The sequence below is a fragment of the Eretmochelys imbricata genome, chromosome 19 (assembly GCF_965152235.1).
Source record: "Eretmochelys imbricata isolate rEreImb1 chromosome 19, rEreImb1.hap1, whole genome shotgun sequence".
Taxonomy (NCBI): Eukaryota; Metazoa; Chordata; order Testudines; family Cheloniidae; genus Eretmochelys; species Eretmochelys imbricata.
The window spans coordinates 8,216,887-8,243,933 of NC_135590.1; the positions used below are offsets into that span (position 1 = coordinate 8,216,887).

Genomic DNA, 27,047 nt, shown 5'->3' on the forward strand with positions numbered 1-27,047 from the left:
CAGTGTGCCCCCCTTCAGCTTCCTCCTCCACAAGCAGCCCCTCTCCCCTGCAGTGTGGCCCCCCAGCTCCCTCTCTGAGCGCCTCTTTTTCTCTCACTCTGGCCCCCCAGCTCCGCACTCCATGAATAGCCCCTTTCACGGGCACTGTGGACCCCCGCCCCGTGCTGCCCTGAGCCCTCGCTGTTTCCCTTCCCGACATGCTCCTCTCTGAGGCGATTCAAACCTACAGCAACAGCAGCTCCAACCTCCCCACCCTGCCTCCTTTCCGCCTCAGCAACTGGCTGCTCCTGCTCCTATTGGCCGGGGCGGGGCTACATCGCGCTCCCATTGGTCAAAGCCGGGAGAGGGGGCGGGTGGTGGCTGGGGGTATCCAGCGCAGGAAGGCGGCCGCCATTTTGTGTGGGTGGCGAAGACAGCGAGCGCAGCAGCGGCGGAGCCGAGGCCCGGGCTGCGCTTTGAGGGGCTCGGAGTGTGGCGAAGCCGGCGGAGAGGCGGCGGGGGGCAGCGGGGGATCTGGTTCCCGGAGGCTGGGTGTGTGGGAGCGAGTGAGACGGACAGAAGTCGGTAAGTGGATGAGCCGAGCGCAGCCGCCGCCATGTTGTTGTCACTGGGCTGCCCGGTTGTTGGGGAGACGGTTTGGCGGATTGAGGGGGCGGGGGCGATCGGAGGATCAGGCAGAGTTTGGGGGGGAATATTGTGGCCGAGGAAAGGAAGATGCCAAGGGGGTTGGGGAAAGGTAACCCGGGGGTACCAAGCCCCTGCCCTGGGGGGAGGACCCTGGCGCGCATGTGTAAGCCCCCGAGCCGCCGCTCCTTTATGAATAGCCGCGAGCCGTTCTGTGGTCACAACAAAGTAAAAGTCGGAGGAGCGGGTTCCTTGCAGGGCTTCGGGGGAGGGCGTGGGATAGTGGGGGCGGGGCGGGGAAGTTTCACCAGAAGCAATTGGGTGAGCTAATGAACCGACCCTCGTATTGATTTGTTATCATGGGGGGGGGGAAGAATGAGTGAATCCCCACTCTGAACTCTCGGGTACAGTTGTGGGGACCCGCATGAAAAACTCCCTAAGCTTATTTTTAGCAGCTTAGGTTAAAACTTCTCCAAGGTACAAACTATTTTACCTTTTGTCCCTGGACTTTATTGCTGCCACCACCCAGCGTCTAACAAATATAACAGGGGAAGAGCCCGCTTGGGAACGTCTTTCCACCCAATATTCCCGCAAGCCCTACACCCCTTTTCCTGGGGAAGGCTTGATAAAAATCCTCACCAATTTGCATAGGTGAACACAGACCCAAACCCTTGGATCTTAAGAAGAAGGAAAAAGCAATCAGGTTCTTAAAAGAAGAATTTTAATTGAAGAAAAAGTAAAAGAATCACCTCTGAAAAAAATCAGGATGGTAAATACCTTATAGGGTAATCAGATTCAAAACATAGAGAATCCTCCTTTTTCTTATGGCTACTCAGTACATTGCCTAGAAACTGGGGCTGTATCCTGTTCCTGTTAAATGGAAAGCATCAGCTGGAGAGCGCAGTAATCCGACTGTGTGAGCGGTACCAAAAGGGGAAGTGTCTTGAAGGTTTAACTGTAAATGTTTTAAACGGAAAATGTTCAGGCAGTTAGGGCTGGAATCTGTAAACACTGTCCTGTGATGCCTGTCTGCTTTTGTGAGTAGTTCTGTTGACTTAACCGGGAGTACCCATAGAGAGGCGTTATGGGACTCCATGCCAAATCAGCATCCTCCCGTTAAATATTTGACTCTTTAAATAAAGAGCCAAGTCCTGCTTGCCTTTTCATGCTTTACAAAGCTATGGGCAAAAATAAGAGCGAAGTATTAGTAATGTAGCAAATTTTCATCTCTGTAACATGGCTAGTATGCTCTTCGTAGTATACAAATAAAGTATAAATTAATTCAGCCTTATAGAAAACATTTGTGTGAAATCAATATCATCCCCACGTTTTTCAGATTCAAGATGGACAAATTATTTGTACTTGTCCCTTATGTGAATTCTTTCCAACCCCTTCCTTTTTTAGAAGTTGCTGCAAATGCATCCGATGAAGTGAGCTACAAGCTTATGCTCAAATAAATTTGTTAGTATCTAAGGTGCCACAAGTCCTCCTTTTCTTTTTGCGGATACAGACTGACACGGCTGCTACTCTGAAACCTGCAAATGGTAGTTAGATTCAATCCCAAATTGTCTTTTGGCTAGCACCTGTTTTTCTCTTACCTGAGTTTAAATGTTTTGCTTTTTGTCTTCATAGCTTAGACTTCTCCTCTGGAGCCTGTGTGCCGAGAATCCGATGTTGGGCTCGGCTTCCTGGCTGAACACAGCAGATCAGCCCATGAAAACTTCCATTCCGAGCCAAAGGAAGGGGTCCAACAGAAGACAGCACCTACTCTTTTGGGCTTGGCAGCAGGAAAGGGAACGGGAGGTGGAGGCTGCAGAGTCTGAAAAGAAGACTGAAAGGTAAAGGGGATAATAATGACTGTGGAAGATGTGGTGGTGGGTGGGGAAGAAGAAATGGGGGAGATAGTCATTTGGCACCAAGCTTAGCTGCAAGTGCTATAGAAAGCAGTGGTCTGAAATTGGATTTTAGATTCCAGATAGTATACTTATTCTCTACAGGTTCTTATGCCATGCCCATCACCATGGTATCTGAGTGGGTTCCAGTAATCTGCCACCAAAAGTGTGGTTCTTTTCTTTTTCCTTTCTCTCCAGGGAAAAGGCTGCATGTTTTTATTTTAAGAAAGTACATGGAGGGAGGAATAGCTCAGTGGTTTGAGCATTGGCCTGCTAAACCCAGGGTTCTGAGTTCAGTCCTTGAGGGGGCCATTTAGGGATCTGGGGCAAAAATTGGGGATTGGTCCTGCTTTGAGCAGGGGGTTGGACTAGATGACCTCCTGAGGTCCCTTCCAACCCTGATACTCTATGATTCTATGTTTCTGTTGGTGAAGGCAGGGTTGAAAGAAGTGTATTTGCACTTAGAACAGGAGGGATGTGATGGTTCTTAGATTCTGCAGCAGTTGGCACTTCACTCTTGGACTGGACCAAGAAAGCTACTCCTACACACACCTTGTGTAGTAATCGGTTGTCAACTGCAGAGCTTTGGGTGATATAGGTATCATTAAGTGCCTTTCAGAGTAGGATTAATATTTTGAATTTGATAAAGTATTCTAGGGGAGCCTGTGTAAAAAGTGGAGGACAGGTTTGATGTGCTTCTGGTAACCTGTATTGCTGGGATGGAACTTTTGCACTTCATACTATTTGGAGAGTCCCGAGGGCCTACTGTTTCATCCCGAGGTAGATTGCATTGCTAGACTTCAGTCAGGAGGGAGTTGAGGCGTGTATTACTGAGGCCAGGTTGGAATGCCATCTCCTATCTAGCCACTGATGTCAGAATGTGTTAGCTCATGACTGCTATATGAGAGTTTAGCATAAATGAAGAAGCTAGGAGAACTTCTGAACTGTGGACTGACTGGACCAATTTTAACATTTACAAATTGGCTAGGTATTTAAAGATCCCTCTCACCACACTTTTAATTAAGGTCTGTCCAATCAGAGAATTACAATATGGTATCATGTGTTCTTCCTTAAGTCTCATGCAATCAGAATACAGTTGCCTTTAATTAATCTAGTGGGAGTATAGTTTGACTTCAGTTCTTTTCTTTAGAACTCGAGAAACTTTCTAACTTTGGTTTTCTCATTCAGAGCTCCCACTGACTGTTGTTCCTCCCTTTCATACAGGTGACATTTAAGTTGAAGATGGGTGGTGGAGAAAGGTTCAGCATTCCAGTTCCCCAGTCTAGAAATATTACCAAGAAGAATAAACAACTTAATAACAGGCAAAAGAGCAAAGATCAGAATTCTCAAATGAAGATGACTTATATGAAGAAAGAAAGAGGACATGGATGTAGCTCATCATCTATTGCACGGCAGGCCGTGCAAAATGGGGGCAAGAACACTATGCACTTCCCAAATAATCAGAATTGGAGTCCTACTTTATTAAGTCCCAACTCACTTTTCACATCTCAAACCAATCAGAACTATGCTGGGGCAAAATTTAGTGAGCCACCTTCACCAAGTGTTCTTCCTAAGCCACCAAGCCACTGGGTACCTGTTTCCTTTAATCCTTCTGATAAAGAAATAATGACCTTTCAACTTAAAACCTTACTTAAAGTCCAGGCTTGAGATGTAACTTTAAAAATTGAAAAGTTAAAATTTTTACAGGGTTTCAAATTTGAGAATGTTAATTAAATTCATAGTTCCAAAATGAACAATTTTTTATGGAATCAGATTTGTTAGCTGCATACAAAAATTGAGTCACATGATGTGGGGACCTCTCTTGAAGATGTCCAACTTAACTCTTCATCTCATTCAGGGTTGTGTGCGCTGTGTGCACGTACTGTGACAATAAACTATGTACTTGCAATATCAGTATGCAATCTAAACAAAGTTTGGTGGTCAGTAATGCTAATATATTGTATTGTTCTCAGAATTTGAACTGTGACCACTTAAAATATGCTGAGTTTTTCACTGGAAATGAAAGCTATGGCAGAAAACCAACTTTTGTAATGCAGCTTTGATTGGAAAAAGTAAGCAGTTTACAGAACTACTCAAACCTTAAACTAGTATCTTTCATACTTGTTTCAGATCAGTTAATTGTGTGAAACCTGTTGAAAGCGAATTAAGAGATCATTTTTTTGCCAAACAAATCTACATCTAGCCACTAGGAGATAGATGTTTTTTGAATTATATTAGTGAACCTTTATTTGGAGTTCATGAATCAGTGACTGACAGGGCAGACAAACCTGTGACTAAAATTTAGATGATCTTAGGAAATTTACTCCCCAGAGATTGTTTTGTAAGGATGCAAAAAATAATTTGATGTTAAAATTGCCTGCCACTGTGTTCATTTCAAAAATCTAGAAATGCATTTTTATTTTGAACCTGCACAATCTGAAATGTGCCAACTAACAAGCATTTTGCACTGCCAGGTGACTGCCAAAAAACTTCTAAAACCTTTCCTTTATTGGGATTGCACTGAGCAGTTTTTAAAATGCATTTTTATATCTGTTTTATATCTTTGAAAAAGCTGAAATGATAGAATTGTTTGAGCTAATCTTAAATTGGATACCCTGTAATGTGAATTTGTTTAAACTGATGTTGCTTGTGGGAAGTATGAAACGTTTAAATAGGTTGGGAAAAGAGCCATGTAAATAAATGTAAAACTTTGTAGCATATGTAAATTTATGCTGGGCTTTCCTGCAGAAAAAGTATTTTTAGTACAAAACTGCTGAATGTAAGATGACCATGCTGAGTACATGGCCTGATTTAAAAAAATAAATATTTTGTTTAAAGAAACTGTAAAAGCACACGTGGCTATGCCCTTGCACTTAAGTACCAGTGAACGTTCACGTTGTGTTTGATTTTGTTATAAGCTGGTTTTTTTTAAGTAAATTCAGTGCAAATGAGGCTTTTAGAATTTTTAAAAAAACAAAAAAACCTAAAAAAAAAAAGCTACACCAATCTGTGTAAGGTACATCTATTTTGAATGTATAAAAGTGACTTTAGTTGGGATGAACTATTATAGTACACTAAAAAGGTTCTAAAAATCTATTAATGTAAAAGTCTCTCAGTAGAAATGTTTATATAAATACTTAAGAGCTAGAGCCCTGCCTACAATTTAAAAAAGTATTCTAGCTGGTTTTATCCAGCATTTTTGTATTTGAGAGCACAGTAACTCCATTGATACTGTAATGAAGATTGAGCCATCCACATCTGTCTTTTATTATTTGGAATTTAGATGTCTCAATACTGTATTTAATGTCCCTCCCCTTAAAGAACCACTTAAGTGCTGTTCTATTTAAAAATATATAAAACCCTGTTAAGTCTTCCTTCTGAACTTTATTCCCAGTATGCTGGTTGCCAGCATATTAGTGTTTAGTAAAAGCTGTTTGTAATATGATACCCAATGCTTGATTTTATTCAGCGATGCCATAATCCACTGTTTACAAAAGCACAGATGCTTCCACTGTGGAAGCAAGAAACTGATTTGTGACATGCTGAAAGAATATGAAGACAGTTGTTTAAACACAGTAATCAGCAATAATGCAGAATGAGTAAATAGGGTAATGATTACAAAAAGTAGTTTGCTAAAACAAAAGTGGTTCTTTAAGTGCTCAAGATACACTTCTGTGCATATAGTTCTGTTTATACATTCAAAATGTGCTGGCAGCTATCTATGTTTACACATGTTCTCTCCAAATAAGATGAACAGATTGGCAGTTTTCTAAAATTATTACATTCCTGTCTCCCAAACTCTCACCAAATGTCATCCATTGTACCCAAAGTGTAATTGTGTTATATTTGAAATTTAAAGTGTTTATGAAGTACTGCTTGTACAAGTATCAATTGGAAATCTAAAAAAAAACAACCTCAAAACAAATAAACTACCTAACCTTTTCTCCCCTTAAACATGTCTGTTTTTGTTAAAAATTGTATAAAATGAATCATTTCTTGCTACAGCCTTACATTTTACACTGAGACTGAATGTCAGCACAGATGCTAATTAAGACCAGGAAAGAGGTGATTTTGTAATGTATTCTGAAAATGCTTGATTCTGAGGTGAGAGACTGAAAGAGGGGAGACTTTAGCAAGTATTTTGAACATGAGCACTCAACAGGAGCTGACTGGGTAGTAAAAGATTTTTGTGCAGATGGTGACACGAGATTTTTAATGCATGGCTGAACAGGGGGGTAGGAGGGAGACATACATTAGATTTTATGCCTGGGAGATACAAATGATAGTGGAAATGTAAATTGAAAGAGGCAGAAGAAAATATTCAGGAGTAGAGACAGCACCTAGAGATGTTGGTTTCCGCATACTCTTGTCTGTGACCAGAAGTTGTATCTTGTCTTGTATTTGGACTGTAAGTGCTTTTCGGCAGGGTTGTTTGTACAGCACCTAGCACATCGAGGTCCTGATCCATTACTGGGTGCTATGAGAATATAAATAAAATGACAACTGTAGAGCTAGGTAGACTTAGAAACTAGTGGTATAAAAGTGGTAATTGAAGCCATGGGACAAGGTTTCAGAAAAAATGGATGAGTATTTCCCTTAAAAAAAAATTGTTCCATACAGATCTCTCCTATATTACCCATGAACACTCTTTCTGTGAGAGGGATCAATATTTGAAAGTAATGACCCTGAGTTATTTCACACTAATGAAACCATGTGCTAATTTCTAGCTGCTTGAGACTTGTTAATATGAAGGTCAGAAACCATAAGACAAGTTACTTGTTCCTTATTTTTACTGTGTATGTTTCCATAGTTGACTAGTTTTTCTAATGGAGAAAGCATGCACTTCTTTGCTGGCTGAAACATTTTACACAAGTGTCAGGTCTTCCCTAGTGGGTCTGGCTTCAGACCAAAACCCAAGCTCTACTTGGTTGGGATAGGTTTAAAAAGTCTTCATACCCATTTAATGCCAATGCCTGAAAGGAATTCTCTTTGAAAGAGATTCAGTCCTCCTTCCCTTCACCATTGAAGCCTGAGAACTTAGCATGACAGTCATGCCATAAAATGAGCAGAATTTTTTTTTTAAAGATTGAAAAATGTATGGATTGTGTCTATGCTCTGCTTCAGTTAAATCCAGTAGGTGTAATGAACAATTATAAAAATCCAGATTTAAACTCAATATTGGTTCAAAGTGAGTAACTGGAATTAGAAAAATCAAAGCTTTTCCCCCCCAGAAGAGATGGTTCTGTGTTCATGTAGCACCTACCATGATGGGATCCTGGCTACTACAGAACAGTGCTTCTCAAGACATTCAAACAGCAGTAGATTTAAAGGTTTCAGAGTAACAGCCATGTTAGTCTGTATTCGCAAAAAGAAAAGGAGTACTTGTGGCACCTTAGAGACTAACCCATTTATTTGAGCATGAGCTTTCGTGAGCTGTATCCGATGAAGTGAGCTGTAGCTCACGAAAGCTCATGCTCAAATAAATGGGTTAGTCTCTAAGGTGCCACAAGTACTCCTTTTCTTTTTAGTAGATTTAAACATTCTGCTCTTCAGTAGTGTAGCACACAATTTTTTCAAACAGATTAATGGTAAACAGCACAGTGGACATAGTTTACATTCTCAGCTTCACCTTCCAATTTCCCCTACTTTTAACTTGCACTTCAGTTAAATAATCTTTCTAGGCTCCCCCAACTGCTACTGAAATTCATTTGGTGTCTGTGACTTGATTCCTCATCTGTAAAATGTGGATAACACCTACCTCACATGGTGGTTGCAAGGTGCTCAAATACTACTGTAACAAGGGCCCATATAAAATTGCTTGAATGTAGGATACTTAAAGTTGTGAGAATCAGCTGCCTACCAAGAACAGGTAGGGATCTGATTTACTATACTCAAGTACTGACAGATTTATATGAAATGAATAGTTGAAAATGGGAGAGAAAAATACCCCTATACAACAGACTACAAACCAGGACAGCCTGAAAGTTACAACAGAAAACAACTTTTCAGTGAGCAGTCTCTCTTCTTCATATATTTTAAACAGCTCAAGCAGTTTACAAATAGCAGAACAAGAGCAAATTTCACTTCTGAAATTTAATTTAGTGTGATTACAGTATTAATTTGCACACTTCAAACCTTAATCTTAAATTTGAAATTTTATTTGAACAATGCCATGAAAACAGCCAATTCTGCTCAGATTAAAACTCATAGCTGATCTCTAGCTATTTATTTGAAATAAGTGCTAGTGTTATTTGATATTGTGACTTGCTGCTGTCAGCTTCTCAGTAAGTGGACATTTGAAAGAAAGATTTCTATTCCTGGTTGAAATTAAAAAAAAATTTTTATGCATTTGACACTACAGCTGCTACTCAAATTAGCATGCCTGGATGCAGCTTTCAGTTTGTCAACTACAAGTTTGAATGCCAGCTAGACTGACTGAGATGTTAAGACTACAGATTAACTGTAAAACAAGGAAAACATGCCATTTTTCACATCAACTTGTGCAGAACAGAAAAAGCCAAATGAAAGCTGCATATGATCTGAGGAGTAGAAAGCCAATACTTTTTTCCAAATGTGAAGAATGAAATAGAAACCTATATTCCAAGTAGAGGACACAAAAGGAAATTTGACAAAACACTGATCAACTCTTGTTCACAGCTGCAACTTCAAAATAAAGTTTCTTCTATGCATTAACTTCCCAGTGGGTCTGCTATTTATGAGTACACTTTGGTTCCACAAACAGTTCGGCCTAAAGAAAGTCTGTTCACAGGTATTTCAAGGTGGGATGACCACTATGTGACTGATGTGGAACAAACTACAGCTGTGTTCATTCTAAGTCAGAAGGTGCTTTCAGGGTATAGCCAAAATCCTGTACATTTTATTCCTAATTCACAGAGATATTTGAAAAGATGGAACATAGAAAATTTAAGGCAGAACAGTGAGGTGTACAAATAAAACACCTTTTCCCCAAACACACAACAGGGTACAGTCTTCCCTCACCATACACACATTTTCAAATGATAATGTCTTCAGACAAATCTGATAGCAGCTGTCTAGAAGATTTTTAAGCAGCACTGCTACATTTTTTGCATTTATCTTGTTAGAATATTAATGGACTATTATATTCCTAAACGTTAATTTTATATTCCTTCATACTTTTAAATATTTTGTGCATTTTCCTGACCAAAAAACCCCCATGTAACAGTTCTGTAATACATTGCAATCCTAGTTATAACATCCAACTGTCCTCTAACATGTTTCAAGCCATAGCAATACAAAGTTCATTTTAAACATTTTAAGAGGCTCTTTGAAGAGCAGAAATGTCAAAACATGTAAAACTTTCAGACTCTAAATAAGCTTTCATAATGTACATAGACGTGTAAGCATTTAAAAAGGCACATGAGAGAAACATCTATGCTGTTTCAGAGACACCTATATCTGAACATCCAAATACAGTACTTTATCCATTGTGTTTGAAGATTTTCATTAAAATTAACAGTTGGGTGCATGGACTGTTGGATTTAATCCTAGTCACATAGAATAGAAGTTCCAGTAGAACTGTCTGTTACTGCTGAAACAAACCTTTCTGCTGCAATTGTTATGGATTGCAGCTCCCCCACTTTTTTTAAACACTATTTCACTTCTACAGAATCTGCATTAGATGCAAATTCTAGTTTACCACAGAAAAGCATAACTCCCACTCTTCTCACTGCTCTATTATTGTTATACATATTGTTTTTCAGATGCACACACTCCTGCAGCTAAGCCTGCAGAAAGCTTGCACAAGAGGGGCTTATTTGCTCTAAAGCAGGAATAATGTTTGTGCATTGAGGAAGGATGATGGTGTCTGCAGGGGCTGACTGGCACAAATACACAAATACTCCTTGTCTCCTTGGCCATGTCCTGGTAATCCCCTCCTGGCTGAAAGGCCCCACAGAACAGACTTTTCAACATTTTTTCCCAATTGGAGCAAGAACCAGGGTACCATCTTCACTCTTGCAACGTTGTGTGTTTGTGCTCAGCTTGTCTGGCTTGCTCATATGCACAAGTCAAATTAAAGTCATGCTACACTTGACTTCAATTGAGCTGGCTTTCAAAATAAAGGACTCTGTTTTATAAAAAAATCTATCAAACTCCAAATACAAACTGCACTATAACCTCTGAATCATAGTTTTTGTTTTTAGCACTAACATTTTCCAAATAGTCAATTTCTCTTTTGCTGTTAATATCTGAAAACAATTCATTGTAACTATAGGCCCCAATCTTATCTACATGCTTAAAATTCCTTTAAGCCTCTACACTTAAAATGTTTTCCAAGATTGGGAGTCCAAAGTAAATTTTATCAGGACATTATTTTCCCTTTTTTCACAAGTTATGCATGCTCCACTATTGCCAAAAGCCATTTTAGGCTTTGAGAGGTTGATGAAAAGATAAAAAATAATTTTTACTGTTAGAATTCTATGTAATCTACCAGATAAATGCTTTTGGTACAGTGCAAGACATGGTAAGTGTAAGTAACTGCTAGCTGTTAACTAGAAATGTTGTTCCCTTATGCATCTTTAAATGCTGTTTAACAACCCATGATTTGTCTACTGAACTATCTCAGATATGATAAATGGGGAAATCTGTATATTTGCCGAGCAATCCTGATCATGGAAGTTCGGATAAATCTATTTTGCATTATTAGGCCAAAGGTATACTTAACATTCTTCTTATTTCACCCATTAGCCCTCTTTCAACAAAAGAGAAAAATACAGTTCTATCTAGACAGACAAAATAAATGGATTCCTGTTCTACTTTACCACTAAACCTTAAAGAGGTATCTTACTTCACAGAAGATGCACAGCCTTGTTCCTAATGCTGCTCTAGAATCAAATTCTAAAGCTACAATAACTCCAGTGGATCGGTATTTCCTTCATTTTTTTTTTTATTGTAGCATGTTTGCTAAATTTACAGCAAGCAGAAAATAAGCTGGGTCTTTAGTTATTTTGATCAAAACATTGATGTTTTAAAGGTAGTACACAATATTTGTTAAAAAGAACATATAAAAATACCTTTTTAGAAGCCCCTATATGAAAGAAAATACAAAGTTTAATCCCACAACTTTCCTCTGCTAGAGCTGCACGCTACTGCTAGCTTTAAATAGACTGCTGTTTTTAAACTATACGTCCAGGAAAGTCTACAAAATTAAAGGAACGTGCATATAAATGATTGCATAGCAGAACATGAACATTAACTGCAAAGAGTAAAGAAAAAAGTTAGAAATACTATCAAGTATACAAAGGTTCTAGAATCAACCCCTTAAGCACATTCAACAGCCAGAATTTAAAAGCCATCTGTTTCCTCAAAGGCCCTGCTGAAATTGCTAAAACCAAAACCTAAAAGTAATTCTCTAAAAAGAATTTTTCACCAACATCTTCATAGACTACTATATAGACAGCAAGGAACATAAGGTGTTTGACACTGGCTTTTTTTATTATTATTTAAATTCAAAGCCAGAAGCCATTTTCTTAACAAAACATCTTGCCTTCCAGAGAAATACTCGTGAGATTACATACTGGTATTGTACTATTTTTCACATCAATTTACTCAAGATACTGTATTTGTGATAAACAAAATAGCTAGAGATGCAGCTCTAATTCACACCCAACTTGAAAGATTTGTTCTTAAGTAATTTAAAATGAAACCTTGTAACCAAAGCACTATCCAGTCTGGGTAAGAAGGGACGTAATTTAGGCTTGCTTGACTAGATAAATTTTGAAGTGTAAAAGCAATCCTTTAGTTATTCACAAATAGAGAGATGGCTAGAGTTTGATATCTATGAATGCACCAACTAACCACAAGAGTAATTGGCATAAAAGTTTAGTTCTTATATACTGTACACACACAACTTGAAACAATCTACTTGCATCTAACAGCGGGAAACTAAGCAATTTATGATTAATTGCTCACTAAAATTTAGGATACAAAAACTGAATAAAATGTACACGTTAACCTAATATTGTAGCTGTTCTGTCATTTGCTTAAATGTGACCTTAATATTTTCAATGTATATGTTTTTATTAAACATCTAATATTAGCAGACGGGTAAAAACAATGAAGCCCTCTCCTGACAACAATCATGACACTCCGTGATCTCCCATGAATCCTCAAGACTGTGACAATCCCCGTATACTATATGCAATGTTAGTACCATCTCTCCAGATGGTGGGGTTAACATGAAACTTCAACATCACATGTCTACTTGCTGTAGGTGGGCATGAAAAATATAGATTTCCTCCCTTTAAACAATGGAAACGTAATGTTGCCAGTCTATTTCACAGCAGACAGCGTTGCACTACAGCTGCCCAGTTTTCCATTCATACTGCAAACTTTTAATATTGAAGAACAAGTTAAACTGCTAGTTTAACTGCTCCACACCAATTTCTCTGTGGGTGTGAAATTTGCAATAGGACAATGTTGCGAATTATGGTCAATCAAGTTATCACCAATATTTTAAGCATCAAAAAATGCAAATCTTTACAAAAATATACATAGACACCACAATCAAATCAATAGCTGCCCATGACATTTCACAAGTGGACTCTCTTAGTGGCTTCTCAACACTGTTATTTTAATTATAACCATTGCCTGCTACAGGGAAAACTGACAAAAAGAAGTTCTTTTTAGCACTGTTGCAACATCATATTCCTGATAATTTAAGAAAACTGAACTGTGTGTAAATGAATGATTCATGCCTAAAAACAAGATGGTTACACTGTTAGTGGCCACTGGACTTGGGACTAGTCCATGACCTTGATCTGGATTTTGACCTAGATCTAGAGTGTGATCTTGACTGAGATTTGGATCTAGCTGGTTCTTTTTTTCTCGGTTCCTTTTCATATCTTGAGCTGGACTTATACTGTGTTTTAGTATCTGTTTTAGAGGTGCCTCTAGATTTGGTGTGAGATGCAGACCTAGAACGTGATTTAGCCTTCATTTCTTTCTTGGGCTGTGACTTGGATCGTGATCTTGAATTGGACTTAGATCTTGAAAAAGATCGATTGCGGTGTTTGAACCTATCAGAATAAAGGGGAGAGAGATTTGAATATAAAAATGCTATTCTTAGACATCTAGTACATTTTTTTAACCATTTTTGCAGGAGTAAATTTTTAATCTAAAGTTAAGGATTATAGTAATCTAGTTTTGAATTTAAATGGTGTAAAATTTTTTTTTTTTTACCTATCATTGTCCGAACGGCTCCTGCTACGCCGAGGTCTTCCAGTAGGTCTACTGCTAAAAAGGTACATCAGAAAAAGTAAACGGTGACAAATACCTTTGTATTTATATAGATGATTAATAAGTTTAGTTTTTTTGAGATGTGCATTTGCTTTTAATTCTTTAATATGAAGCACAGAATTGTATTTCATTCAATATTTCTCTTTTGATGAAGCATGCAAAATACAGTAACTCCCACGCATGTGATTACAAAGTGAGCATACAAAAAAAGTATTCAAAATGTTAACAACTAAATAGTCAGTGTGATTTTTCTTCTCCAACTGACTGCTGTGTAGTTGAAGCCAAACACTACACTTACTTTCTAGGACTATAAGATCTTCTATAGTTGTAATCAAAAGAACGACTTCTAGACCTCCTCCTTTCATAACTCCGGCTTCTAGATCGCCTATATCTGTCGTAGTCATCATAGCGAGAAGAACTGTACACGTTTCTCCCTTCCTTGGCTTTCATTTGATTTGGAGCTGCAGAAAAATAGCAATAATTTAACTTTTTTGTTAAAAAAAAAATCAAATATAACTTTCTAATTTCCAGATCAGTTCTCCCTGCCCCTTCCTTTGAATTTCAATTATGCATTAGTGGTAGCACCCATGTTTTCAAAATCAATTTAACTGGGTTCAATTCCTGAGTCAAGCCAATGCACTCTTCATGAAGACCGGAATGGACACGTGAGGGATGTAAAAGTGGTTGCACACCATCTTTATGCCCCATTACTGCTGTTTAGAGCAGCCTTGGGGCTGCTGTAAGTTGTGGCCAGTTGCCAGCTGTGAATGATGATTTGGGTAACAGAATATTGCCTGGGTGTAGCAGTGCTTCAGTCATACCCCTGCCCCATATACACCAACTGGTAGCAAAAAGCTGGCTATGCTGGTTCTACCCCACTAGAGAAAATCTTAGAATCTTCAGTTGGCTTGTTAGTCCAGCTTCATGGCCCTATTATATCTTGACATTTCTGAATTCAGTTAAGAGGACAGTCAATGAGAAATCTAGTCAATTTTTAAAGAAATCAGCAAAAAGCTTCAGGTATTACACCCACCCCATAGTCTGCTGATTTTTGCAGTCTTTACTGTTCTTTTTTTTTTTTTTTTTTTAAAAAGTTTCTCCCTTTTGGAAGACCAAAACCAGAATCTATATAGGGAAAGTGGTGAAACTGATTATACACAAGGTAAACAAGAGCAAAGTATACATTGATTATGACCCTTCAACCAAAATTGGCAGGTAACAGGCTTCGTCCTTTTGTATTTGGATTAGATACAGTAGCACATTACTACTACTACTACATTGTATTTTCCCTTTTAATTAAATGCACCCCGCATCCAAATCTGAAGCAAATGGGTATATTAACCTCACACTGCTATGCTATGCTTCAATGTATATTTTAATCATTTTCCATGTTCCAATGAAGCCAGTGTCTGGGAATCACACACTTGTGATGTGTGCACTAGTAGTTATCAAATGCATGGTAAAGGATTAACTCATTTTCCGAAAGAAATTTAAGGCAATGTTCTAGCCACCCTCCCCTCCCCCTCCCAAAACCATACATACATACAGGACTGAATTTTGTCTTTGCATGCATACAATCTGCACAGACTTCAAGGGTTGCATGTAATTTTTTGTGGGAGAACATAACAGGTATATTGTTTCTCCGATAGTTTGTACTACAAGATCCTTGGGCCAACGCATTAGTCTCATTTGTCTGAAGTTGCATATACATGTTTTAGAATATAACCTGTTACAAGTTTCTTGTAACGCAGACTTAAAATCAGCCATTTTCTGAAGTATACTCCTCATTACAACCATATTAGTTCTGTTTTAGAGTTACAAAAACTGGACTAAGACTACTTACTTTCAGTTATATGATAAACACCCAAGATTTCTTATACCATATGCCATACTAAATGTGAAATAGTTTATATAATCAGAGTATCATTTTGTATTCAGAACCACCAAACCATTTCATTTTCATTTGTCAAAACAAAGTAAATTATATAAATTTATTAGGGCTGTCAATTAATCACAGTTAACTCACACGATTAACAAAAAAAATTAATGATTAATTGCACCGTTAAACAATAGAATACCAATTGATGTGTTAAATACAGTATTTTGGATGGTTTTCTACATTTTCAAATATATTGATTTCTATTACAACACGAAGTGTACAGTGCTCACTTTATAGTATATTTTTGATTACAAATATTTGCACTGTAAAAATGATAAAAGAAATTGTATTTTTCAATTCACCTCATACAAGTACTGTCGTGCAATCTCTTTATCATGAAAGTGTAACTTACAAATGTTGATTTTTTTTGTTACATAACTGCACTAAAAAATAAAACAACGTAAAACTTTTAGAGCCTACAAGTCCGCTCAGTCCTACTTCTTGTTCAGCCAATCGCTAAGACAAACAAGTTTGTTTACATTTATGGGAGATACTGCTGCCTGCTTCTTATTTACAATGTCACATGAAAGTTAGAACAGGCTTTCGCATGTCACTTTTGTAGCTGGCACTGCAAGGTATTTACATGCCAGATATGCTAAACATTCGTATGCCCCTTCATACTTTGGCCATCATTCCAGAGGACATGCTTCCATGCGGATGATGCTCGTTAAAAAAATAATGCGTTAATTACATTTGACTGAACTCCTTGGGGGAGAATTGTATGTCTCCTGTTCTGTTTTACCTGCATTCTGACATATATTTCATGTTATAGCAGTCTCAGATGACCCAGTACACGTTCATTTTAAGAACACTTTCACAGCAGATTTGACAAAACGCAAAGAAGGTACCAATGTGAGATTTCTAAAAATAGCTACAGCACTTGACCCAAGGTTTAAGAATCTGAAGTGCCATCCAAAATCCAAGAGGGATGAGGTGCGGAGAATGCTTTCGGAAGACTTAAAAGAGCAATACTGAGATGTGGAAACTACAGAACCCGAACTGCCAAAAAAGAAAATCAGCTTGCTGCTGGTGGCATCTGACTGAGATGATGAAAATGAACATACATTGATCCACTCTGCTTTGGATCGTTATTGAGCAGAACCTGTCACCAGTATGGATGCGTGTACTCTGGAATGGTGGTTGAAGCATGAAGGGACATATCTTTAGCGCATCTGGCACAGAAATACCTTGCGATGCCAGCCACAACAGTGCCATGTGAATGCCTGTCTCACTTTCAGGTGACATTGCAAACAAGAAGCGAGCAGCATTATCTCCTGCTAATTGTAATCAAATTTGTTTGTCTGAGCGATTGGCTGGAGCAGGAGTGAGTGGACTTGTAGGCGCTAAAGTTTTAAATTTTATTTTTGAATGCACTTATTTTCTGTACATAATTCTACATTTGTTAAGTTCAACTTTCATGATAAAGAGATTGCACTACAGTACTTGTATTAGGTGAACTGAAAAATACTATTTCTTTTGTTTTTTACAGTGCAAATATTTGTAATAAAAAATATAAAGTGAGCAGTATATACTTTGTATTCTGTTTTGTAATTGAAATCAATATATTTGAAAATGTAGAAAACTTTAAATAAATATTTAATAAATGGTATTCTATTAACAGTGCGATTAGTTTTTTTTAAATCACCTGACAGCCCTATAATTTATATTAGAAGTGTGTAAGTTGAAAAATGTTGAAATTGACATGTTCCTGCAAAGAATTCTGATTGCAATGAAACTGTATTTTGTGATGAAAATCTGTTCCAACTAAAATCTTTTGACCAGTTCTAATAGTCACCTTGTGGTAAATAACTTAAAGTATATTATGTGAGTGCAGGGGTTATCAAGAGACTTTATGTATCTAGAAAAGAGCCCTAAAGAAAAACAATCAAATTGCATTTATTATGAAGTATGAAAAATAATTTTTTATTAATGTTGAAATAATGGTTGTGTACTATCTTCCCAGGATTGAACTCTCCTAACATTAAGGATAAAACTACATTCTGATACTACGCCCCAAAGGCACTTACTTTTCCGATCACCCTGCGCAAACTGGATTTCTATCTGACGGCCACAAATCCACTTCCGATCCAAATTATGGAGGGCATCTTCAGCATCACGGACATCTTCAAATGTGCTAAGCGTTAAGGTACTTGGGAATTTGAGTAGTTAACAACTTCAAATTAACAGTTTTTCCTGGATTTTTAATCTCACTATAGGGCACACTAAAAACTGTCTCCCATTAACTGTAAGGTTGTAGGAGAATTTTTGGAGAGAGAATACTATACAAATCTTTTGATATAGGTACAACCAAGAGTATTTATCCTTTAATGAACAATCACCATGTAATTCCATAGCCTTCTTTTCTCCTATATATACACTGATGTATCAAAAGTAGTTAAAGAAGTTTAGTTATTAGTGACCTTATTCTCTAGGTTTGCCTTACCCTCCCGCCCCCAAAAAAGGGGGGGGGGGGGATGCTAACTCTTAAAATGCTTAAGCAACATTAGTAAAAAGTGAAAATTCTGCATTCATTACATGACTGTATTCATGAAACTTATTCCCTTTTCACCTACTCCTTTAAAACTGATTATGGACTTTCAGCAATTGTTACTCAAATATATAGACCACTGTATTCTATTAAAAAATAAAGCATATACTGAAACATTAAGCTATGGATTAGATGATCAATATCTTAAATCCCTAAGACTGTTCACTGTAATTCACTCATACTCCTCTGTCTAGCTGACTTGAAAGAATAAATCATCTGTATTGGTCTGCATACCAACTTCGTCCATCATCTCCTGGTTACCATATAGGCATACTTATCTTGATAAATAAACCAAGAATGAATGCATTTCATTCAAGACAGTTACAATTTCAATACCACCCACAAGTGAAATATTATAGGTTCTGTCAACAGACTAAACCAGAATAATTTATCAAGTTACCACTTACACGAGAAACAGAAAAAACGGTTATTCTGTAGGATACATCAGGTATGACTCCTTTAATCTTGGCCACCATTCAACTTCATCTTGACCTTTAACTCTTTAAGTGCTTGTCAGAAGGACTTGTCATGAGATGCTTGGTCAAAAATGACAGATGGCTTTATCTTTTACTTTGAAAAACAACCTTTTCCCCCTTTTGTAGATAAAGCGAAGCTTTGTCTCCCATTATGGCTTGTCCTTCTTCCAGCTTTTCTTTACTTTTTCTTTTCCCAAACTCTCCCTTCTCTTCAAGCCTGATCCTTAAGAGGTCTTTGGCTTGTCTACTTGCCTTAATTGTTGAACTCTACTCTAAAGGTTCTTTCATGCTTTCTCTTTGGGGTCGCCATTACTGTACAGCTTTACATTCTCTGAGGCAACAACAGAGGACAGTAAATTAGGGGACAATATTAAAGAAAGAAGTTTACCTCATTTTTATACAAACTGCTTTTGATCAAGTGATTCCAATTTCCATGTTTTTAAATTAACAATGAATACCAGCCACAATTTGCTAAGCACAAGAACAAATTAACTTTCAGTATCAGTTATATTAAAAATGTGGTAGACACTTCCGAGTCAGTGATAATTGTCATTTAAATCATATAGTATCAATTTAAGTGACAGATATGCAACAAAATAGCTCTTATCTTACTGGATTTGGTTTAAAGTTTTGCAAAAAAGGTAAAGAGCAATTTGTGAGGAGTTAATCTTTGAAAAAAATGGAATACGCCACAATAAGACATTTATTAGATATAACACAAAAGTAAACTGCTTTTTCATTTAGATTTGTTACCTCTTACACAAACTTGAATTTCAAACTTCAACACCCCTCACTAATCAGCCATCTGAAGAAAGGATATTGAACATAAGCAAATCCTCTTGGACGACGAGTGTAGAAATCAAGTGGAACGTACACATCAACTATAGGCCCATAACGACCAAACTCACGACGCAAGTCTTCAGACCTGAAATACCATAAATACATTTTTATATATTCTTTCACTTTTTACATTTAAATTGCAAACTGAAATATTTAAAGAAACTATTGAAAAAAATTTTGAATCAAATATGGCCAAAGCTTGTTTTTAGAACTAACTAGATGATAAAGTACAAACAAAAAAATCTGAGTAATTAGTCTTTATGATAAAATTAATCAGAATAAATTAAAAACCTAAATCAACTGTGGGTGCTAAAGCTCCCAAGGTGTTTAAAAATCTTGTAATAATTAAAATTTTATGCTAGCATCTTAGAATCTGAAAACTCAGTGTAATTCAATATTGGGCAAGTGTAAATGGAGAAAAATACATGTAATGGTATATTTAGTAAACAGTACTGAATTACTGAAGGTGGGTGGAAAACAGCAGATCTCAGAGAAGCTTTTTCTTAAATTTTTTTGTAAGACTTCTAATTCCATGTTTTTGCACCATGAAAACAGCAAGTTAGAACATTTGGAAATTCAAGAAAGATCCACAAAAATAAGTCACTCTACCTAACACGCTGAATTTTTCAGACACATCAAACAACACTAGTCTAAAACAGCCATTCAAGCCACTAAGAGTTAATTGCTTCATGGAGGTGATCTAACAAAAGAGTATAATTCTGTTCAATAGGTTTGACACTGTTTGGAATCATCCCCTCTTCCTCTCCAACATCATCAACTCTCTCATACAGATTTCACTGTATGTTATTTTAGATGCATAAAATGGCCCTGGCTGGGAAAGTCAATGATGAAAATTTACCACTATTTCCTCAGTCTTCCTCACAGCCTGTGGAAGAATGCATGACACACACCAGTTATAAGAACACAGGAGATAAACAAAGATTCAATAGGAAATCTCCACATCATGGTATCTGTACAAAGGGCAGAGTTTTCACAGCAAGTTACAGAAAGGGACCAAATAGGTTCCCCATTCTTTTCATAAGTTGTATGTAATAGTTTTCTTCCTCAACTGTTGAGGTCATTAAATACATTTCCCTCTAAAACTAATCACAAGTATAATCACAGAGGAAAGGCAGGTGATCACACAAAAAAAGCTCTCAACACATAATCTATTTCCAATTCAGAACTATCAGTACCATACGGAAAAAAATGCAACTCCTACTTCATCCCATCATTTCTATTTCAATGTTATTTATTGCATGACTCCTTTAGGGTAGATTATTTTCCTGATAGCAAGTTAAACACTATAACCTTAGACTTTAATCCTGCATGCCACAAAAGCAAGTCTTACTGACTTAAATAGGATTTATAGAGAAATCTCTGACCTTTAATTTATAAATGTACTTTATATAGACTACCAAACTCAAAAACACTAACTTTATAAACGCTGTAGTTTTTATTTATAAGTGTCAGAAGATATTAAAAAGGTATAAGGGAAATGTGATAGAATGAGCATTTGCTAAAATACCCAGAGTACAAAACAGAAAAATATGTTGTACAATTCCTTAACACTTCCATTTCTTGATGAAGGTTCAGCAGTCTTATGTATCGGGAACGTGGATACTTTTACTTTAGACAACAGTGAAATGTAAAAACAACGAGGAGTCTGGTGGCACCTTTTAAGTGCCACCGGACTCCTCGTTGTTTAACACGGCTACGCTTTCCCTCTGATACGCGAAATGTAACTTTAGACAACTCCTCCCCTTATTTATTTCTCGCTAATTACGGAAAACCCGCCATTCAACACCTTACAGAGGAATTGGTGCAGTAACAGCCTGTCCCAACAGGGACCAACACTACGCACGGGTGCGGGGGGCGCGCAGCCTCTGCGCACTAAGAGCCTCTGGCGCTTTTCCAGCTCCCGGCAATCGCTGTTTCTCCTGAGGCTCCAGACTCTACCCTCGAGGGGCCAGTGTTTGAAACCAGCGGGTGTGGGGAAGCGACACGTGACGGCGCACACATGTCCTGGAGCGCAGAATTTGGCCCCCGGGTTACCCTCACAACCCCTGCCTCGCGCCGAGCAAGCGCCAGTTAATCGGCGGGGTCTCTACGGCGACCCTGCTTTCCGTAAGTTTCTCCCTCCCGGGTTTTGTCCCGCGGTTTCCCGAACTCAGCGCGCTGGGGCAAGCGGCTGAGAGCCCGGGCGGGAAGGAGAAAACGGAAGGCGTGTGAGGAATGGAGGCTATGAGAAAGATAGGGAAGAAGGAAACGGCCTGGGACTCCTTTCCCCTTCCTCAGGGAACACCCCTCCCCCTCATATGGTGGCTGCCTGCGCGGCCTAGTGAGCCCGCCAAAGCCTGCGCAGCCCTCGCGCCATGCGCCCGCCCGCCCCTCCCAGCGCCCCTGCCCGAGCCCCCTTCCCTGGATCCCCCCCGCACTTACACACACCTGGTGTCGTCGGCCACATTCCGCACGAACAGCGAGGTGTTGGGGGGGCGCAGGTAGCGGGACATGGCGGCGGCGGCTCCCAGGCAGGGCCCAGACGCGGAGGAGAAAAGAGGAGCGAAGCGACTCTCCAGGGAGAGACAGCGCCACCACTATCAACTGCCTCGCCGCCTCTCGCGAGACTTCGGAACGCTTCCGGCGAGAACCCAGCCAGAACAAGGAGGAGGGGCGGTAGAAGAAAGAGAGCAGGCGCCAAACTGCCGCCGCACCTCGCTTTGCGCGTGCGCCAAGTCCTCTCGTGGCGATGCGCACGCGCCGATCCCCTCTGTCCTTGCTTCGCCGCCAGCTCTAGAGATCCTGCGGCCTGGTTTTTCCGCACCTGTACAGCCCGCCGCTTATTCAGCGCATGCGCTGCACGGTACCGCCCGCTCAACCCGCGCTTGCTGTCTCGCGCGGCAGTGGCGTGTTGTTGGCTGGGTGCGCGCCGGCCGATCCCTTTCCCGCCCGAACAGAGCTGAGCCGCTGAGCGCGCGCCTGACTCTCCCTTCTCAGGCGAGGAATGGGGACGATGGAGGGAGGGGAACCGGCGCCTGAGGGGCAGCATAACCCATGGTGCAGGCTGCTGCTGTAAGGGGCAGAGAGCCTCCAACCCCACACTATTACTGTAGAGCACCACACCCCTCGGGCTAGCCAGACAATAGACAAGGGCAGCTCTGCCCTAAATGAAGGGCAAAGTGGTGCACGCGTAGGTGCAGTGATGCAGGGTAACGGTGACTACTACCCCAATCCTCATCCAGCAAGGTATGCACAGCCTGAAATGCCATGCTGTGTGGCAGGATAAGTCTCTCTACCATGACAACAGCAATTTACAAGGTGACATTGGAATGCTAGTGCTAGCCCACCTTGGATGCCTGCATGGCATCCAAATCTCAACATGCTGCACCATCCAAAATGCTGACATGTAACCTCTTAGCTGGTGCTGTCAAAACCTTTCATTTTGGTGCCATTATGTCTTGGCACCATTAGAAAGGCCTTATTGCATCGCAATGGAAGGTCATGATGTTACACATAGAAGCGTCAGTCAGGATGCTTCACAGGACCAAAAAGTGATTTCAGGACTCAAGGAGAGGATAGCTGTTAACCAAAGTCATGATGTTTCTTATTTTATGGGAAAGAGCATGGGCTTGTGGTATGAGCGATTGGCTGAGAGTCAGGGCCCCTGTGTGCCATACCTGCCTTTGCTACTGACTCACTAGGTGACCTTGGGTAAGTCACTTGACCTTTCGGTACTTTGTTTTACCCATATGTAAAATGGGGTAATTATACCATTAACACTATCATTACTTGTACAGTGCATGGTGAGTTACTTGTGCATGGTGCTTTACACGAATAAATGAGAGGTCACCAACTATTAAACCAACCTCTGTAGTGGCTGAGTTAATGAAGTGCTCATTAAAAAAACCTGTTGAGGTTCAGATCACATTGGGTGTGGTAATGTATAACAAATCTGAGGAACAGATGGAGACATCACCACAAGCCTGAAACAAGATGCTGCCAGCATTCAACCCTATCTTTCTTTGACCTTTTAACGTACAGACTTTGCGGTTGCGTCATTTTAGATAGTGGAACATGAGTAAAACTGTAGCAGTTACAAACACATGCTCCCACTCAGATCCTGTTGTTCTCTCTCACATGGCCACAATGGTTTGTTATTATTGCAGGTTCAACAAGGTTGAAGAAGTGAGATCGCTGGGAAAGGAGGCCTTGTATTTGCATTCTGCCAAATAGAAAAGTGCCTTGGTGGTTATTGTGTCTGAGTAACACTGAGTAAAATCTATGGCCTTTGACTTACGTGATGTACTTTGCTCTTTGGGAGTAGAGATAAGGATCCCGACCTACAGTAATTTGTAAATTATACAATAGGTGTTTCCCTTTCTAACACTCTATCCTGCAGTATACTTATTAGAAGTGGGCATTTGAGCTGAGTACAATGTGCAGTAAATATACAATAAAATTCTATGCACGCACAAAAGCTTCTTTAAAAGAACATGAAACTGGTAATAGCAAGCCAGAAAAGATGGTTGAGGATTAAGCCTACCATATATGAGCACAGCATAATGCAGCTCTGTAGTACCAAAGTGTCTAGCTATTGGTAGGCCAAATTCTGCCCTCAGAAACCCATGTGGAACCACTGAAATCACTTCATGGCAGAATTTGGTGCATAGCAATAAATACATGTAGCCAGGAGTAATTACATATCTTGTTCAGAAGCCTCGGGTATTGGCAGCTGGTAGAGACAAGGTTCTCAACTAGATGGACCATGTCCATTCTGCAGTGTTCAGAATTACAAGATGCAATTATATAAATATTCCCTTGAGGGGTACTTCACATGATTTCACTTGATTTTGGGAGAGGGTGGATGTATCCCTCTTTCACTGCAAGACTTTTCCATGTGTAAATAATGACTTATTTCCCAAACCAGTAACATAAGACCCTTGGCCTAAACTATAGAATCATCACCTGCGTCATTAACTAGTCTACATTTCCACCCAGTTAATCCATTGCTCTTCGCATTGCAGATTGCCTTTGTCAAGAGGTCATATCACCAACTCTTTTTGCAGGATGGTCCCAGTTTTTCCCAAAATTGCCTCTGCTATGTGATAGCATCCTCCCACTGTAAATCAGAGCAAGGGCCCCCAGTTCTTGACAGGTTGGAGTAAGGACCTGCACAAAGGACGTACATTCAAATTCAGATCTCTCACATGGCAGTGGAATGTGCTGAGACTATGTTGCTATGAATAGCCCTGTAGTAGACAATGTTAAAGCTTAAATAATTTGGACATTGCACTGTGTTTGCTCTCAGAATCTGTTATGGAGGTTTAAACACAAATATTTTAAAAAACAGTTTTAATTTTATATATTGATAGGTACTGTTTTCAGAACATCCTACCATTCTATAACCCAATGTCCCTTTGCATTACAGAGCATGGCCGCTGAACTGTTTTCCTAGACTTTCACTGAGTTGGTGAGTTGAATGAGTCTGAGTGGGTTTGTGGAGGGAAGTCTTTTATTTGTGGAGGGTTGGGAGCTCTTTTGTGGGCATTAACCCAATGTAACTTTTTGTATGTGTGCGTGTTTTCCTTAAACACATAAGTGCTTAGCATTTTAGACACTTGCTATAAATTAAATCTAAATAAATACACGTGTATGTCATAATACGTGAAAAGCAATGTAGCATACATTTTTACAAGTTTTAAAACCTGTAATTACAATTTTATTTTACAAAATTGAATATATTTTTAGTTAGACTAGTTCAGAAAAGAACCTGAACGGGTCAAATCTCTTGTACAATGCAATTTACAGATGCAGCACCTGATTGTTGAAGCATTGTGGTTTCCTGGGAATTTACTGTTAGACAACTAATTTATTTTTGTATTGTTTCCTTATCTAGCTAGCAACAGTTACCAAGCAACTTACAAACATACCTTTCCAAGCTGTATTGAATGGTTTCTTGCACCACGAAACATTAAAAGAACTTTCTTCCCAAGTTTGTTCTGGCCAACATCTCTTTGTGCCTCTGTGGGATTTTGTATACGTGTGCAACTTCCACTGTACTCAAGTTTTAGGGCTTATATATATGGGGAAAATTACCAGCATACCTATGCAGGTGTAAGTATACTGGCATTGCTATGCTGGTAAAACTCCCCATGCGGACATTCTTATCTCATTGAAGTCAATGAGAGTTTTTTCAAGTGATTCAATTGGGAATTTAATTTGATCTTTAACAAGCATGCCTCTGAGAGTAAGGGCTTGTCTACTCAGGGGAAATTACCAGCATAGCTATACTGGTAAAACTTCCCATGTGGACACTCTTATCCCAGAATAAGAGTGCTTTTTTCTGATTTAACTTATGGCACTTTCAAAGTGGTGATGTTTGTTGAAGGTCAGATTCTTTTCCCAGCTGAGTCACTTGACAAAACTCCCGTTGACTTCAGTGGGTGAAGAATAGAACTGGCACTAGATGTAATAGAATCCACAAAACTGGTGACCTGATAAGTGGCATGACTGCCATAGTAGGGTATATATTATGGAGCAGATTCAGTGATTCTGAACCAGAGATCTGTTGGGATGACACCTCATGACCATGGGACAATTAAATGACAATGTCAAATGTGGGATAACAGCAGATTTTGTGTGGGATGGAGGATAATGTGTTAAAAGGGGAATGCACTTTGTAGTGAGGGACAGTTAGGAGGTATACGTGCAGGGACATTATTCTCGTATGCTTCAGTCCTGTATAATTCATACCTCATCCCAGAAAGAGTACAGATACCTATCAAATCTGAAAGCAAATATTCCAGCTATACTCACTAAGACTTTTACAAACTGAGATGCTTAATCATTTTAGATCTTGAAAATTTAATTAATAGGCATTGAGTTTAGTTGCTTTTGGTGCCTCAGCTTCATTTTCTTTGTGTATAATTACCTGCTGAACGTGTACAATACTTTTTATAGCTTTTTTAAATATTTCTATTTATATTACTATTGTGATGACAGAAAGATCAGCAGTGACACTTGCTGGGTAGGAATTAGATATCTGATTTTTGGTAGGTTTCCCAGACTTATTGGGCAGATAGAAAGAGAGAAGGTGTTGGGGTTCACTAAAATTATCGCCTTCCTTAATAAGGATAAGAGGCAAAGACACATTCCTAATAGCTTTCATCCTCTCCCTGTAATCCTTATGGCAAATTACCATTTCACTAGCTGTCCAATCCTGTACTTACACAGGCAAAACTTGTTGAAGTTAATCGGAGGTTTGCCTGGATGGGAAGTAGGCCACCAGAAGTTAGAGTATGGGATGTGTCTCTGTAGTCAGGGAAAATGAATTCTTATATTAGTGTAAATCAAGTGTGAGCATGGAAAGAAAGCAGAGATCCTATTTCTTTATTTTCCATTGCATTTTTTCAAAATAACAAATTTCACAACTGATGGCAAATGCACTTTAT

The 27,047-nt window shown here is 39.1% G+C and overlaps 2 protein-coding genes and 1 long non-coding RNA gene across 7 annotated transcripts in view; 2 read left to right on the plus strand and 1 right to left on the minus strand.

Annotated features, from left to right (window-relative positions):
- The first annotated feature begins 389 nt into the window (after positions 1-389).
- Positions 390-6,470, plus strand: PNRC2 (proline rich nuclear receptor coactivator 2). Its single transcript, XM_077837849.1, has 3 exons — positions 390-564; positions 2,257-2,462; positions 3,741-6,470. Exon 3 carries the CDS (start codon positions 3,759-3,761, stop codon positions 4,182-4,184), a length of 426 nt encoding a protein of 141 aa, XP_077693975.1. The 5' UTR covers positions 390-564; positions 2,257-2,462; positions 3,741-3,758; the 3' UTR covers positions 4,185-6,470.
- Positions 6,471-11,424: 4,954 nt separating this feature from the next.
- SRSF10 (serine and arginine rich splicing factor 10) lies at positions 11,425-22,204 on the minus strand. 4 transcript variants are annotated; one of them, XM_077837848.1, is made up of 6 exons: positions 22,045-22,204; positions 19,575-19,681; positions 17,760-17,861; positions 14,092-14,254; positions 13,737-13,787; positions 11,425-13,573 (listed from the first exon to the last, which is right to left on the minus strand). In XM_077837848.1, the coding sequence occupies exons 1-6, from the start codon at positions 22,107-22,109 to the stop codon at positions 13,276-13,278; spliced, it is 786 nt and encodes a 261-aa protein (XP_077693974.1). In that variant the 5' UTR covers positions 22,110-22,204; the 3' UTR covers positions 11,425-13,275. The 4 variants fall into 4 exon arrangements, with proteins under 4 accessions (XP_077693974.1, XP_077693973.1, XP_077693972.1 ...); XM_077837847.1 differs by having other exon boundaries at positions 13,737-13,790; XM_077837846.1 differs by having other exon boundaries at positions 22,039-22,204.
- LOC144277196 (uncharacterized) overlaps positions 21,578-27,047 on the plus strand; it is a 73,598-nt gene continuing 68,128 nt past the window's right edge. Inside the window, exons 1-3 of one of the 2 annotated variants that reach the window (XR_013348416.1) lie at positions 21,578-21,723; positions 25,025-25,066; positions 25,493-25,558. This is a non-coding gene — a long non-coding RNA (uncharacterized LOC144277196). Of the gene's footprint in view, positions 21,724-23,202; positions 23,308-25,024; positions 25,067-25,492; positions 25,559-27,047 lie in introns of those variants that run through there. The other variant, XR_013348417.1, reaches the window with a different exon arrangement.